General features: G+C 64.5%; 3 protein-coding genes across 3 annotated transcripts; all 3 read right to left on the bottom strand.

Moving 5' to 3' along the window:
* Positions 1-5361: 5361 nt before the first annotated feature.
* On the bottom strand, positions 5362-7115 carry C7974DRAFT_381819 (uncharacterized protein). Its single transcript, XM_046140624.1, has one exon. The coding sequence runs from the start codon at positions 7077-7079 to the stop codon at positions 5499-5501; it is 1581 nt and encodes a 526-aa protein (XP_046002336.1). The 5' UTR covers positions 7080-7115; the 3' UTR covers positions 5362-5498.
* Positions 7116-9959: 2844 nt separating this feature from the next.
* On the bottom strand, positions 9960-11606 carry C7974DRAFT_381817 (uncharacterized protein). The gene has a single exon (XM_046140623.1). The coding sequence runs from the start codon at positions 11123-11125 to the stop codon at positions 10121-10123; it is 1005 nt and encodes a 334-aa protein (XP_046002335.1). The 5' UTR covers positions 11126-11606; the 3' UTR covers positions 9960-10120.
* A 222-nt stretch (positions 11607-11828) lies between these two features.
* C7974DRAFT_381816 (uncharacterized protein) lies at positions 11829-13041 on the bottom strand. Its single transcript, XM_046140622.1, has one exon. It carries the CDS (start codon positions 12560-12562, stop codon positions 11954-11956), a length of 609 nt encoding a protein of 202 aa, XP_046002334.1. The 5' UTR covers positions 12563-13041; the 3' UTR covers positions 11829-11953.
* Between the last annotated feature and the right edge of the window lie 296 nt (positions 13042-13337).

Genomic DNA, 13337 nt, shown 5'->3' with positions numbered 1-13337 from the left:
TTCAGGGATTACTGTACTTTCATCAACTGGAGCGGGAAGATCGTGGGAAGTCTCAACCTGAGGCGCATCCAAGGCAGATGTTTCCTCAACAGCAGGAACATCCTCAACCGTAGTCGTGATCTCGGCGGGAATACTCGTAGCAGTCCCAGGTACTAGGACCCCTTCAACAGACGTCGTCTTATCACCCAGTTCTCCACTCGCTCCAGCACCAGTGTCAGACCTCAAGGCTTCAGACGCGCTGTCCGGTGCAGGATCGTCTTTTGCCGAGCCAACGGGTAATTCCTCAGACACGGATGTATCAAGCTCGATGTCTGTCGTTTTTCCTTTCTTAGACTTCTTTTTCTTGCTCTTCTTGGACTCAGCAATCGGTTCATCCTGGGCAGGAAGCGTTGCAGCGGTGTCTAGGGGAGCATCTGTAGGTACTGGAACGGGCTGTCTGGTGCTTTGTTCTTGAGGTTCTTCGTTGGGGAAAACACTTTCAGTGGGGTTGGTAAATTGCGAGGGTTGGTCCGCTGTGTTGGTATTGGGCGTCTCGGTGGTCGAGATCTCGCGTTCTGTTGAATCCGCAGGTAGAGGTACGTTGACCGGGTCAACGGCTGCCTGTTCAACCACTTGCTGCTCACCCGACTTCAGATCCATATTTGCAGGAAACGCGTCTTCTGTAGGTATCACAGTCTCTAAAGAGGCAGTTTCAGACACGACCTTCGCCTCCGCATCCTCTACAGGCAAGACTGCGGATTCGACCTCAGAAACAGATGTCTCCGGTACATCAACCGATTTTCCCTTTTTGCCCTTTTTCTTCTTGTCTTTCTTCGATACAGTGGGTGTGATACTCTTATCCTCGGGGGTCGGCGGTGGATGCACAGAAGCATGGTCCACGGACACTGGTTCAGTTGCGTTGTCAGTCTCGTGCCGTTCCACTTCAACCGGAAGAGTTGTGTTTTGCTCTTCGGTCACAGAGGGCTGAGCTTCTGTGATCTCTCCACCTTGGGTCTCAGGAGTTTGAGTCTCTCTGCTCTGCAGAGATGAGTCGATACCTTCCCTCTCTTCGACAGCTACGACAACGCAACCTCGCTCCGCAGGCAAAGCTTCGGCGTTTACGGCAGACTCGGTCACCCTCGGAGGCGCAGACTCAACGACATCCTTGGACTGTTCCTCCGGCACGACATCAGATTCAACAGCATCCGGGGCTTGCTCGGTCTCAGCAGGCTTTACGGCACTGAGAGAATCCTCAAGAGGAATGGAATTCGCTTGCTCCTCAATGGACGATGGCGCGTCTTCCATTGGAGTTTCAGTGCCTTTGCTCTTCCTCTTCATCTTCTTTTTGTCTTTCTTGGACAAGGGCGCGGCAGCAGGAGTCTCGACGACCGGAATTTCGACGGGTGCTTCGACAGCAGGAGTCTCGATAGTCGATCTCTCGCCACCAGTGATATCGGCAGTGGGTACTTCTGTAACCACTGTCGCATCTGCATCGAGCGGGTTCTCCTTCTCGAGCAGCGTCGACTCGTGGTCCAACGGTCTGCCTTCCAACCAAGCATCCGTCTCGACGTCAGCCTCAACAGGTGCAGACTCTGCGTTCTCAGACGTGACTTGCGCAACATTTTCTGGCGAAGCTCGCGTAGCGCCTTCACCCAAAACGCCATCCAATTCGTCGTCATGTGTATCAGGCAGAGGCACAGTGGTAGCATCAATGTCAACTCCACCAACCGCATCACCGCCCTCTCCGGACGGCTTGGTATCAGTCTTGACCTGCGGGTTGACTTGGCCGGCATGCACGTCCCCACCCGACCCATCGTCCAACCCTTCATCCTGCGTGTCAGGCAAAGGCACAGCCGCAGCATCAACAGCGTCAACACGCTCGCGTGACGTTTCATCCTCAGCTATCAGACCGACAGGTTCTGCTGCAGGAGTCTCAACTAGGGCGCTCTCTCGCTTCTTCTTCCCTTTTTTGCTCTTCTTGCTCTTGCTGGGCGCTACCTCTTCAACGAGCGCGGCGTCCACGGTAGACGCGGTCGCAGATCCACCCCGTGCTTCTAGACCTGGGGCATCGTGTACATCGATCACGGGATCGACGCCAGGTACATCGGACACGAGCTCGCGGACGCTGGGGACAATATCGATTTCGGTGGTTGAGTGTGAGGTTTGGTCGCTGGGGGGAGCGGGTGCGGAAGCTGTGGCTTCTGAGGCAGGGGCTTCCAAAGAATGCCCTTCGAGGATAGGTATGTCAGACCCTTCATTTCCACCCGTCTCAGCAGCGTGTGTTTCTGACACTGCAGTCTCGTGTGAGTCTACGGGCGGAGGAGCGAAGCTGGGGAAGCTGAACGCTGGGAGGCCACTGTCGCCAAAGTAAGAAGTCTGCGGTACCGCATACAGTGGCGTGTCCTCAGGCTGCAGTGCTTGCTCCTGCCGGTCATCAACAAGAGTCGGTTCTGGAAGCTGAGCGCTGGCTGTCTTGCTCTTCTTGCCCTTTTTTCCCTTCCTATTCTTGCCCGAGGACGCCTTTGGCGCGTCTTCATCGGCTGCTGGAAGCTGTGCCTCTTCGGCGGCGGGTGTGGACCCACTATCTGCCACCGAAAGTGCTTGTTCAGCAACAGCAGAAACGTGAGTGGGGGTCTTGTCAACATCAGCGGCCGCGACAGACTCAACAGCGGCATGCTCAGCGGGATCAGTGTGCAGAGATTCTGCCTCACTAGACCCTAAAGCCCTACTGTCATCCGTAGCGACCATGGTCTGCGGTGCATACGTCCTTAGGAGGCTCTTGTACGCATCTTCTTGCGCTTCTGGGGCGGTATCGAGCGTGCGTGGCAATGCAAGTGCCTCGCTGGCGTTCTCGTCCGCAACAACAGCAGACTCCTCGAGTGGCACATCAATGGTCCCTGGCTCCGAGATGGTCATAGGAAGTGAGCGGTCTTGTGAAGGACCTTCAGAGATAGTATCAGTCGTGCCAATCGCGATGGACGGAATGTGCGAGTCGGATTCTCCTGAATCTCCACTGACGACTCCCTTCACATCATGGCCTTCGACGACGGCGGATATGGGAGTTGAAACTGGGATTGAGGTCTCAGGTTGCGATACCGTCTCTGGCACCACCGGCGTCTGTACCGCCTCTGCTGGCGCTGTCGGTTCTGGCACTGCTTTCTCTTGCACTACCGTATCTGACACCGTCTCCTCGACCACTGCTGGTTTCTTCCTGCCCCAACCACCAATCGCACCCCACAGCCCAGAGCCCCACGACGAGCGCGCAGGTTCTGGAGTTGGTGGCGCTTTGGCGGATGCTGGTGCGGATGTTGAGGGGGCTGGGGACACAGGCGCTGGCGCTGGCGCTGACGTTTGCGTTGAAGAAGGAGATTTCTGGACCTCCTCTGGAGCCTCTGGGGTCACGGACGTCCACTCATCCACGGCCGACTCGTCCGACGGGGCCGTTGCGGGCGGAGAAGCAGGGGCTGTCACTAACACTGGCGTCGATGCCAGCGCCTCGTCAGACTGCTCAACATCTTCCTCGGACAGGCGGGGCTCTATGGTATTCGTCTCGGATTCGACCGCGCGGAGGGCTGGCTCCTCGATCGCTGGCAGTACAGAGTCCTTGGCCGCTGGCAAAACCGACTCGTCGACCGTTGACTGGTCGACCGCGGATGCAGAAACCGCCGGTTTCACAGACTCAGCGCTCCTGTCTACATCCTCTTCCCTGTCGTTCTTACCAACGCTCTTGGAAACCGACACGGGCTCGGGAATATCAAGCGCACTGCCATCCACGATCGAACGTCGCGCTTCTACGCGCTCGTCGCTCACAGACGGTTGAGTGGCGTGGAGCACCTTCTGTTGCACCTCCTGCGCGTCTTTACTCTCGAGGCTGCTGGGTTCGGGGCCTACACTTAGATCCACACCCGTTCCAGCACTCGGATCCGCACGGGAGTCTCGCCTCGACTCGCCAACAAGCGTGTCGTCATCCGTGGTGATAGCGTCGTCGTTATCCTTCGTCCATCGCTCTTCATTATCCGCGAGTCCAAGATCCCGCGGCGCGACCGTGTCCTCAACACTGCGTTGCACGTCGGATTCGGTCTGCTGGTCCTCATCCTCACGCGTGCCCTTCTTACCCTTCTTCCCCTTTTTGCTTCTCTTATTCTTGCCCTTCTTCTCTTCCCCACCTTCCGATCCCCGCAGTGCAGCACCTACAACGCCGCCCGCAAGCGCGCCGAGCGCAGCTCCTTGAAGTAAGGATGATCTCGCGGACGATCTAGTGGGTGAGCGGTCTACATTGCGGTCCGCGGGGCTATCGTCGGTGCTCATGCGCCTGCGCTCGTCGAAAAACGGACTCGCCGCCAGTGGGCTTGCGCGTCCGGGAGAAGAGACGGCATCGCGGTCATCAGCTCTCGCGTTCTCCAGCGCGGCGGTAAGAGCCGCGTGGCTGGGTCCTGTGGCGGGCACCGCGAAATCTGAGGCGCGGGGCGTGGCTTGGCCGCTGTCTGTAGCATCGAGATCCCTTTCTGCAGAATCGGCCGTCCCAGGGTAGGGAGCGGGCAGGATCAGGTTTGATATCGGGTCGAAGAATGGGTCCTCAGACGCCTCACTTACACTTCCATGGGGCGACTCATAGGCAGATTCGTAGGCGGCGGACTCGGGGGCAGATTCGTACTCGCCCTCCGTCTCTGTCTCATTCTCGTTCTCTGACTCCCGCGCCGAAGACGAGCGCGACGGGCTGCCGCTCGATGGGAGCGCGGGAAGATCCTCAGCACCCTCGAGGTCGTTAGACTTGCGGTTACGCTCAACGAGATACAGCGGTCTGAATTCGCGGGAGGTGGTGAACTCTTTCGACGGCGACTTGGCATGGCGACGGAACGGCGAGGACTGGGTCACTGGACTCGAAGGCTCGGGTTCCGCAAACTCGCGTTGCGGAACGGCGGGCGACACGGGCGGCTTGCGGAAGCGGATCGGCACGGCCGTTGAAGAGGATAATCGACGCTCGCTCGACGTGGGGCGCGCGTGGTCTGGCGAGCGGGTAGGTGAGCCGGGGGACACGGGCAGCGGGGGGAGTTCGTGCGGGAACGCTTCCAGCTGCCACGGCTGCAGGCCTGTCAGGCGCGTCAGCAGCGCGCGGCTGTCTTCAATGGACAGGTGCGGCGGCGTCCGTGGTCGATCAACTCCCAACCCTGCACCCTCAAGCGCCTCGGCCCGATTGCCAGGGGTGACCTTGTGCGCGTCTTGGGCAGCAGCCTCGTCGGGCAGTGGAGCCTCAACGTCGGGCAGAGTATCCGTGTCCTCGTCCCCGGCCACCGCCCTATCGTCTAAAAAAGCATGCTCGTCGGTGTATCGTCGATCGGTCTTGGCAGACGCAGCGGAGTGGCGCGACACGGAGCGATCCTGTTATCACAATATTAACATTCATTCTAATTACATGCGTAGAAGCGCTACCACCGCCGCCAGTCCCAGTCTCGACACAAGTCTTGACAAGTCTGCTCTTCAAGGCATTGTCCGAGACTGGTATTCTACTGCGCGGTGGCCTAACGCAGAGAAGTCCGCCGTACCTTTTCATTATCCCGATCCCTCTTCTCTCTGTCGTCGCGCTCAGAGCGACTGCTCCTCTTCTCGCGGTGGCTGCGGCTGCTAGTCGAGATGGTCGATTTTGTGTCGTCGTCGTCGGAGCCATATGCCGAGCCGCGGTCCGATCTATGCTTCCGTCTGCGATGCTTGCGGTCTTCATCGTCGTCGTCGCGGGACTTGGTCTTGGATTTGCTGGGCTCAGAGACGTTTTCTTTCGACTTGCTGCTGAAGAGGCTGAAGAGGCCGGGGCGCTTGGAAGAGGTGTCTTTCTCTTTCTCCTTTTCCTTCTCCTTTTCTTCCCGGCGTTTACTCTTCTCGTCGCGGCGCGAAGACGTCGATATCATGGAAGCGTTGTCATCTATGTCCTCTTCTCGCCGTGACTTCCTGCGTGATGCTTTGCGGTCCCCATCGTTGAGTTCAGGATCCGACGCCACAGACGAGCGCGATCGCACCTTGCTCTCTGTCGACCCATCTCTCTCGCTCTCTCGGCGCTTGTGCTTGCGCCTGCTGCCTTCAGACCGCGCCTCAGACACAGTCGACTTGGTGTCCGAGACGTACCCGCTCTCATCGGCCTCCCTGCGGCGATGCCGGCGCTTGCGGTCCCCGTCGTCGAGCGCATACCCGCGGTCGCGGCTGTGTTCGCGGCTCCCCGGCTGCGCATCCCGTGCCTCCCGACGAAGACGACGACGTTCTTCGCGGTCGGGGTCGTCGTCCACGTCCTTCCCGCGCGCGTTGCCGTCAGAGGCCTTCCCCCGCGCGGCAACGACGGTGCTCACATCGTCCTCGGCACGGCTGAACGCAGACACAAACGTGCTCGCGTCGTCTTGGTCGTACTGGCTGCGCGTATCGTACGCATTGTACGCCTCAATCAGATCACCGCGCGCGCGCTCCGCCTCGTCATCCGGCCGGCTCAACGCCGTCACGTACGTGCTGGTTTCGTCGTAATCGCTGCGCGGCCGCGGCTGGGGCTGATACGCGGTGTACGCGTCGCCGGCACCGGGCTGATATGCGTTGTACTTGTCGATGAGCTGCTCGCGCGCCTTGTCCGTTCGATCGCGCTCGCGCTCGCGCTCCTCCGAGCCCGCAGAGAAGAACTCGTCTGAGTCGCGCTCGGTGCTGGCCTTAAGCGGCGCGTCGTCCGGCGCGTAGTACCCCGAGTCCTGGATGCTGCGGGACTGCGGCGCCGCGCTGCGGATCTGCTCGGGCGACCCGTGCCGCGTGCGGCCGAGATAGTCTTCGTGCTTCATCTCGGAGCGCAGCGGCGAGCCGACGGTGGGCGACCACTTGCCGCTGCTGTGGCGTTTGTCGAGTTTGCGGCGGGGCGTTTTTTCGGGCTCCTCGACGCCTTCGAAGGCGTAGCTTGGGATCGTGATGGCGGTGTTGCCGTTCAGGGGGCGGGTGTCGCGCGGTGGCGATGCGGGCTCGCGGGGCGTGCTTGCGGCCTCGAGGGCCTGGCGGGCGTGCTCGCGCTCCGCGGCGATGCGGTCGCGGTCTTGTTGGGCCGAGGCGCCCATGAGCGCTGCGAAGCCGCCGGCGAGCATGGCGGTGGTGGCTTTGCTGCTGCTGCTGCTGCTGCGAGGGGGTGGAGGGGCTTCGCGCGACGGCGGATCGCGGGCTGAGGCGACGTGCTCAGACGGCGTGTCCCACTGCACGTTGACCGGGCGCTCATCGGGGACGTGTCGGGTTGGAGTGTCTTGCACGGCATCGTGTGCAGCCGGCGCGGTGCGCGAGTACGGGACCACCGTCGACACGGAGCCCGTCGACTGCGAATGCGCGTCGTCCCAGTTGGACGTCGACAATTCCGACGCACCGGGCGCCTGGACAGTCCTGGAGTATGGGACCACCGTCGACACCGACGCTGCGGACTGGGTATCATCGCCGCCGCCCCAGCTGGACCTCTCCGCCGGACCGTCCCGTGGCGGCACGGTGCGCGAGTACGGGATCACCGTCGACGCGGACGCCGCCGACTGCGCATCGTCGCCCCAGTTGTACGTCGACACTTCGGACGCGGGGAACGCGCCCCGGGCGCCCTGCTGTTCCTTCCCGACACCCTCATACCCATACTCATACCCATACCCGTCGGTCTCGAAATCCGGACTCGGCGGCCTGCTCTCGTCGCTCATTTCCCAGCTCTGCACGCTCATCATGCTCATGCGCTTGGCCTCCTTCTCGCGGCGCGCCTGGTCTTTCTTGCTCATGAGGCGCAGCGTGTCGGAGGGGGAGAGGGTCGCTGGATCATCGCGGGCGGGCAGGTCGCGCGGGGCTGTTTCGTCATCAGTGGGTTTGCTCTTGCGCTTACCTTTCTTGCTCTTCGCGGGCGCGGACCAGACGTCTTCTTCGGCGGGGGTCTCGACCGTCTTGGGTGCGGACTCGACGCTCTTCGACGGCTCGGCGAACTTGTGCAGTGACGGCGAGTCGATGAACTCGCCCGGCATGTGCAGCTCCGCCGTGTCCTTCGGCGCAGACGCACCCGCCTCGCTCTCGGTGATGTAGTCGAAGTACGGCGACATCGACGTCGACGGCGGGTTGTATGCATCCGCCCGCGTCTCGGTCTGCGGCGTCTTGTACGCATCCGCCCCTGTCTCCGCCTTCCGGTTTTTATCTACCTGCGACGTCTTATACGCCTCACCCATGGACGGAATCGACGACACGGCCGACGCCGCAATCGTCGACCGCGCCATCTTCGAGTCCGAGAACGGATTGCTCAGCGTCGACCGGTTGTCGCCGTGCTTGTACTCCCAGTCGCTGAGGCGATCGTCCTGGTCGTTCTGCGCGATGGCGGCGGCAGTCAGCGCGCCTGCTGCGCCTGCGGCCACGGCGGCCGCGGCCGCGGCTTTCTTGGCTTTCTTGTCTTTCTTGCTGGCCTTGCGCGAGGGGGCTGGGGTGCTGGGCTCGGCGGGGGGTGCGATGGCCGGCGTGGTGTGCGAGAGCGCGGAGGGTTTGTACGTAGTCGTCTTGGGGGCGTCGCGCTGCGCGACCTCATCGGGCGAACTGCGCTCCTGCTCCTTCAGCTCCTTGTCCGATATGAACTGCTCGCGGAACGACTCGGGCGTCGGCACGTCGAAGTGGTGGAACTGGTTCTCGCCCCAGCTGACGCGCGACGGCGCGTTCTTGGGCCGCGGCTCGTGCTCCTCCACGGGCTGGATGTTCGGCGACGGCGGCATCGACACGCTGCGCACCGACGGCGCGCGGCTGCCGGGCGGCGTCGGCTGGATCAGATTCAGCGTCGGCACGGGGTCGGGCGTGCGTGGACCACGGCCATCGCGCGTCGCGGTGAACGAGTACGAGGCCGGGTACGGCGGGCCGCGGGGCTGGCTGGCGCCGTAGTCATCAATAGATTCATAGACATGCAAATCAGGCGCTCCCTCATTCGGATCGAAGCGGCGCGTCTTGGGCAGAGTGTCGTCTTCCAGCAGGTCCTTGGGCGCGAAGAAGTCGGCCTGCGACACGGGCGCGGCGTTGTAGCGGTCCTCGAGGTCCTGGAACATGTCTTGCGTCGTCGCACGCGCGGGCTTCTTCTTGAACATGTCCGGGTCGAAGATGTCTTCGTCGGCGTAGTCCTGCGCGACTTTGCTGGGCTCGATTTGTGTGAAGCTGGGCTCGATGTGCGTGTAGCTGGGCGCGTACTCAACCGCCGTGCTGGTCTTGGGTTTGCCCGGCTCGATCTGCGTGTAGCTGGGCGCATACTCAACCGCCGCGCTGGTCTTGGGCGTGTTCGTACTACCCGCGCCGTCCCTCTCCTCCGATGACGTATCGCGCCAGTTCTCGCGGCGCTCTTTGCCCTTCTTCTCCTTCTCCCTCTCCCTCTCATTCCCCTTCTTCCCCTTGTCGCGGTGCGCCGAAATGGCCGCACTAGTAATCGCCGCGACCGCACCCGCCGCCACCGCGCCCGCAGCACCGCTCTTCCACGTCTCCGGGCGGACAAGCTCGCGCTCGCGCGCCGCGAGCTCGCTCTCCTTGCGCCGCACCGCCGTGGCGACGGAGCTCGTCTCTGAGGTGCCTGTGGGCTGGTCTTCGAGACGGTCTGCAGCGTACCGCTCATCGCGCCGCCGCTGCTCAGCATCCGACCGCGTCTCGACATCCCGGCGCGCGGCTTCGGCCGCATCCGCATCCCGCCTCTCGCGCCGCCGGGCGTCATCCTCGCGCTCCAGCGCCAGCCGGCGGAGGGCCTCGGCGCGTGCTTCGCGCTCGCGGCGCTCGCGGTCGAGGGCTTCTTGGGTCTCGCGCGCGGCGAGCTCGTCGTGCGTGCGCTGCCGCTCCGCGTCGAGCTCCGCGTCGAGTGCGAGCTGTGCGCGCCGCTGCGTCTCGAGGGCGGTGCGCGCTTCGTCCTGCTGGCGGGCGAGTTCGCGGCGGCGGCGGTCTGCCTCGGCGCGGTCGCGGTCTTCGTCGTCGCGGCGCCGTGCGTCGTCGGCTTCGCGCTGGGCGGTTTCGCGGGCGCGGCGCTCGTCGGCTTCGCGCTGCCGCTGCTCCTCGTCCTTTTCGCGCCGCCGCTCGTCCTCCTCTCGCCGCCGCGCATCTTCCTCCTCCCGCCGCGCCTGCTCTCGCCGCTGCTCCCGCTCGTCCCGCGCCGCCTGCTCCTTGGTCAGGCTAAACCGCACATTACTCTGCGCGCTGGACGGCCGCGACGTGTCGCTGCCCCTTGCGGCCGCGATCGCGGCGGCGCCCGCGGTTGCCGCGAGCCCAGCGATGGCGACGTCTTTTTTCCACGAGGACTTGTGGATGGGCGAGGAGTTGGCGCGGCGAGGGAGTGCGGGTGGCGGCGGGTGTGGGTGCGAGTGGACGTGGTTGTGGATGGTGATGTTCTGGGCCTGGGCTTGCGTTTGATACGGCGGCGTTGGATAAGGGGCCTGCGCGAACACGGGCGGCCCGGCGGGCGCGGTGTACTGCTGCGGCGGTGGTTGGGTCGAGTAGATGGAGCCCGGCACCTGGTGCATGGGCTGCGGCTGGTGCAGGCTGATGGCGCCGGGCCCCGTGGTGACGAGCGCCTGGGGGGTCGATGCCACGCTGGTGCGGCGCGCGTCGAAGCTCGTCGGGTCGCTGGACGCCACGGGGTACACGCTCTGCAGCGTGTGGTGGCTGCTGGCCTCGCTGGCCGCCACGCCCGCCGCGGCCCCCAGCGCCGCCGCCGTTGTGGGTGCGACCAGCGGCGTGCTCGCAATGTTGTCGTACAGGTTGTCGCTCGACCGTCTCTTCTTCTTGCCGAACCCCCAGCGCCAGCCCCACTTGCTCGTGCCCTCGCCCGCGGAGTTGATCGACTCGCGGCTCTGCGTCTTGCGCAGGTCGCCGTACACAAGACCTGCGTCACTTGACGAGGATGTCCCGTCGTCGGGCAGGTCCTCCCACTCATCGTCGCCAAGTGAGGGCGCTCCCGCGCGCCCGCTGCGCCGCTGCCGCTGCCGCACGGCGACGACTTCGGCCTCGGAGCCCTTGCGCCGCTGCGCCTTTGCGACGGCGATGGCGGCCGCCGTGGCGCCCAGCCCTGCCAGCGTGGCGCGCAGCTTCTCGTCCGACGTCTGCGTCTTGAGGTGTTTTGTCTCGCGGGCCTCGCGTGTCTCGCGCTGGCTGGTGCGGACCTCGCTCCTGACATCGCTCCTGACGTCGCGCCGCGACTTGGTCCGCCGCACGAAGCCCGAGCCAAACGCCATCTCGTCCGACGACGACGACGAGCCGTTGCTGAACGTGAAGAAGCCCTTTTTCTTCTTCTTCAGCTGCGCGCCCTCGCGCCGCGGCTTGGGCGGCGGCGCTGCGAAAAAACCGCCCAGGAACCCGCCCGCGGGCGCTTGGTCCTGCGAGATGTCGATGAACGAGGCGCCCGAGGCGGAGCTCCGCGAGGCCTTGCGCCGCACTTCACGCCGCCGCTCGTCGGAGCTGCTGCGGCGCCGGACCCGTGTGTGCGCCGACCGCGAGCGGCTGCGTGTGTGCTTGCGGCCGACTGCGGCGCCCAGCGCGGCGCCCGCCAGCCCTGCGCCTATCGCGGTGCCGAGCCCGGATTTCCCATCGCGCGACCGCGAGCTGGAGCTCGAGCGCGACCCCGGGCGGCGCGTGCGGCGGTCGTGCCGGGGCCTGGTGACACCCGTCGATAGTACGCTCACGCGGTCCTGCGAGCGGCTGCGGTGGCGGATGCCCGCGCTGCCGTAGCTGTAGCGCTTGCTGTGGGTGCTCTCGCGGCTGCGGCTGCGGCGCGAGTGGCGCTTGTGCGCGGCGGTGCCGTCGTGCTCAGCGCGGCTGTCGCGCCCGGACTTGATGCTGTACGTGTCGTCGAAGTCGGTGCGGTTGGCGGCGAACAGCGCCTTGCCGGCCGTCGCGAGTCCGATGCCGCCCAGCCCCGCGGCGAGCCAGCCCGCGCCGCTGCTACTATTCGTCTTGCGCTTCTCGTCGCTCGACGAGTACAGCGACGTGCGGCTGCTCTTCTCCTTCAGCCCGTAGCGCGCGCGCTTGTCCACGCCCGAGCCGGCAGGGCGGTCGAACTCGTCGGAGCGCCGCCGCCGGTCGCGCTCGTAGTGGTGTTTGCGCGGGGCGTCGAGCGGGGAGGAGCGCGGGTCGAAGCAGTACCGGCACACGCCGATGTACTCGGTGTACTCCTCCATTTTCTGCACGTCCTCGTGGTCCTTCCACCACGTGACGAAGCGCGACATGGTGCCGGCGTGGGCGTGCTGGTGCGCCATGTTGCCGGAGGTGTAGGGCGAGGGCGAGGACGCGTGGGCGCCAGGGAATGCGCCGGGCATGGCGTGTGTGTGGTTGTGGGTGTGGTGGGTGTGGTGGGTGTAGTGGGTGTGGCTGGTGTGCGCGTGCTGGGCGTGCGAGTGCGAGTTGTGATTATGCAGCGCATAAGCTGCGAGGCCGGCAGCGCCGGCAGTGTACAGGCCCGCGTTGGAGCTCGAGTGCTTCTCCTTGCCGGGGCGCGGTGGCTTGGGCGGCGGCGCGCCAGAGAGGGCATCATGGACGTTGCTGTAGTTGCTGGTGGTGTCGTGGATGTTGCTGTAGTTGTTGTTGGTGGCGTCGTGGATGTTGCTGTAGCTGCCATTGACGGCGGCCGTGGACGGGAGGTCGCCCTGGAAGTACACGGACGACGACCCGCTGTGGCCGGCAGGCGTGTTGGTGTAGGTAGCGCCGTGCGCGTTGGTGTTGTAGGTAGCGTCGTGTGCGTTGTGCGTATTGCTGTACGACGACGAGTGCTGCTCGTTCACACCATACCCAGCCGCACCATGGCCCACAGCATACCCCAGCGCCGCGCCCGCCACGCCCGCCGCCGCAGGAAACGTACTCGCCTTGCCCGGCCGCACCTCCAGCGGCCCCTCGTCCACAAACGCACCCGGCATCGAGCTGGGCCGCGGTAGCTTCCCAGGCTCTGGCGCAGACGCAGGCGCAGCAGTTCCATAGAAATCCGCGGCGCTCCCGCTCCCTGTGTCCGCGACCGGATTCGCCGTCGCGCCCGCGGCAACCAGATGCGGCGTGTCCTGCCCGACAATCACGCTGGGCGGCTGCGGCCGCACGCCCGGCTGCAGGCTGACGGACTGGCCCTGGTCGTTGTAGAAGTCGGCGGCGGCGCCGAAGCGGTTGTGCGCTGGGCCGGCGAAGGAGACGGGGTCTTGGCCGGGGAACTGCGCGTGGATGTGCGAGGAGAGCGGGGCGTGCTGGTGCTGGTCGGGGTACTCGATGGGCAGCGCGCCGCTCATTAGGGCGCTGCCGCCTGCTACGACGCCGCTGTTGTCCAGCGCGCGCGGCTCGTCGACGATCTCGCCGCGGTACCCTCCTGCCTGCGACTGCGACGTGCTGGACCGGGTCGACTTGCGCTTCTC

The sequence above is a fragment of the Boeremia exigua genome (assembly GCF_020726555.1).
Source record: "Boeremia exigua strain MPI-SDFR-AT-0100 chromosome Unknown C7974scaffold_1, whole genome shotgun sequence".
NCBI classification, from domain to species: domain Eukaryota; kingdom Fungi; phylum Ascomycota; class Dothideomycetes; order Pleosporales; family Didymellaceae; genus Boeremia; species Boeremia exigua.
The sequence above is the reverse complement of the archived record's forward strand: the minus strand, read 5'-3'. Positions and strand labels throughout refer to the sequence as shown.

Coding starts and splice junctions, on each gene's coding strand:
- C7974DRAFT_381819 (XM_046140624.1), bottom strand. CDS start 7,079: ATGCTCGCCGGCGGCTTCGCAGCGCTCATGGGCGCCTCGGCCCAACAA.
- C7974DRAFT_381816 (XM_046140622.1), bottom strand. CDS start 12,562: ATGGCAGCTACAGCAACATCCACGACGCCACCAACAACAACTACAGCA.
- C7974DRAFT_381817 (XM_046140623.1), bottom strand. CDS start 11,125: ATGTCAGGAGCGAGGTCCGCACCAGCCAGCGCGAGACACGCGAGGCCC.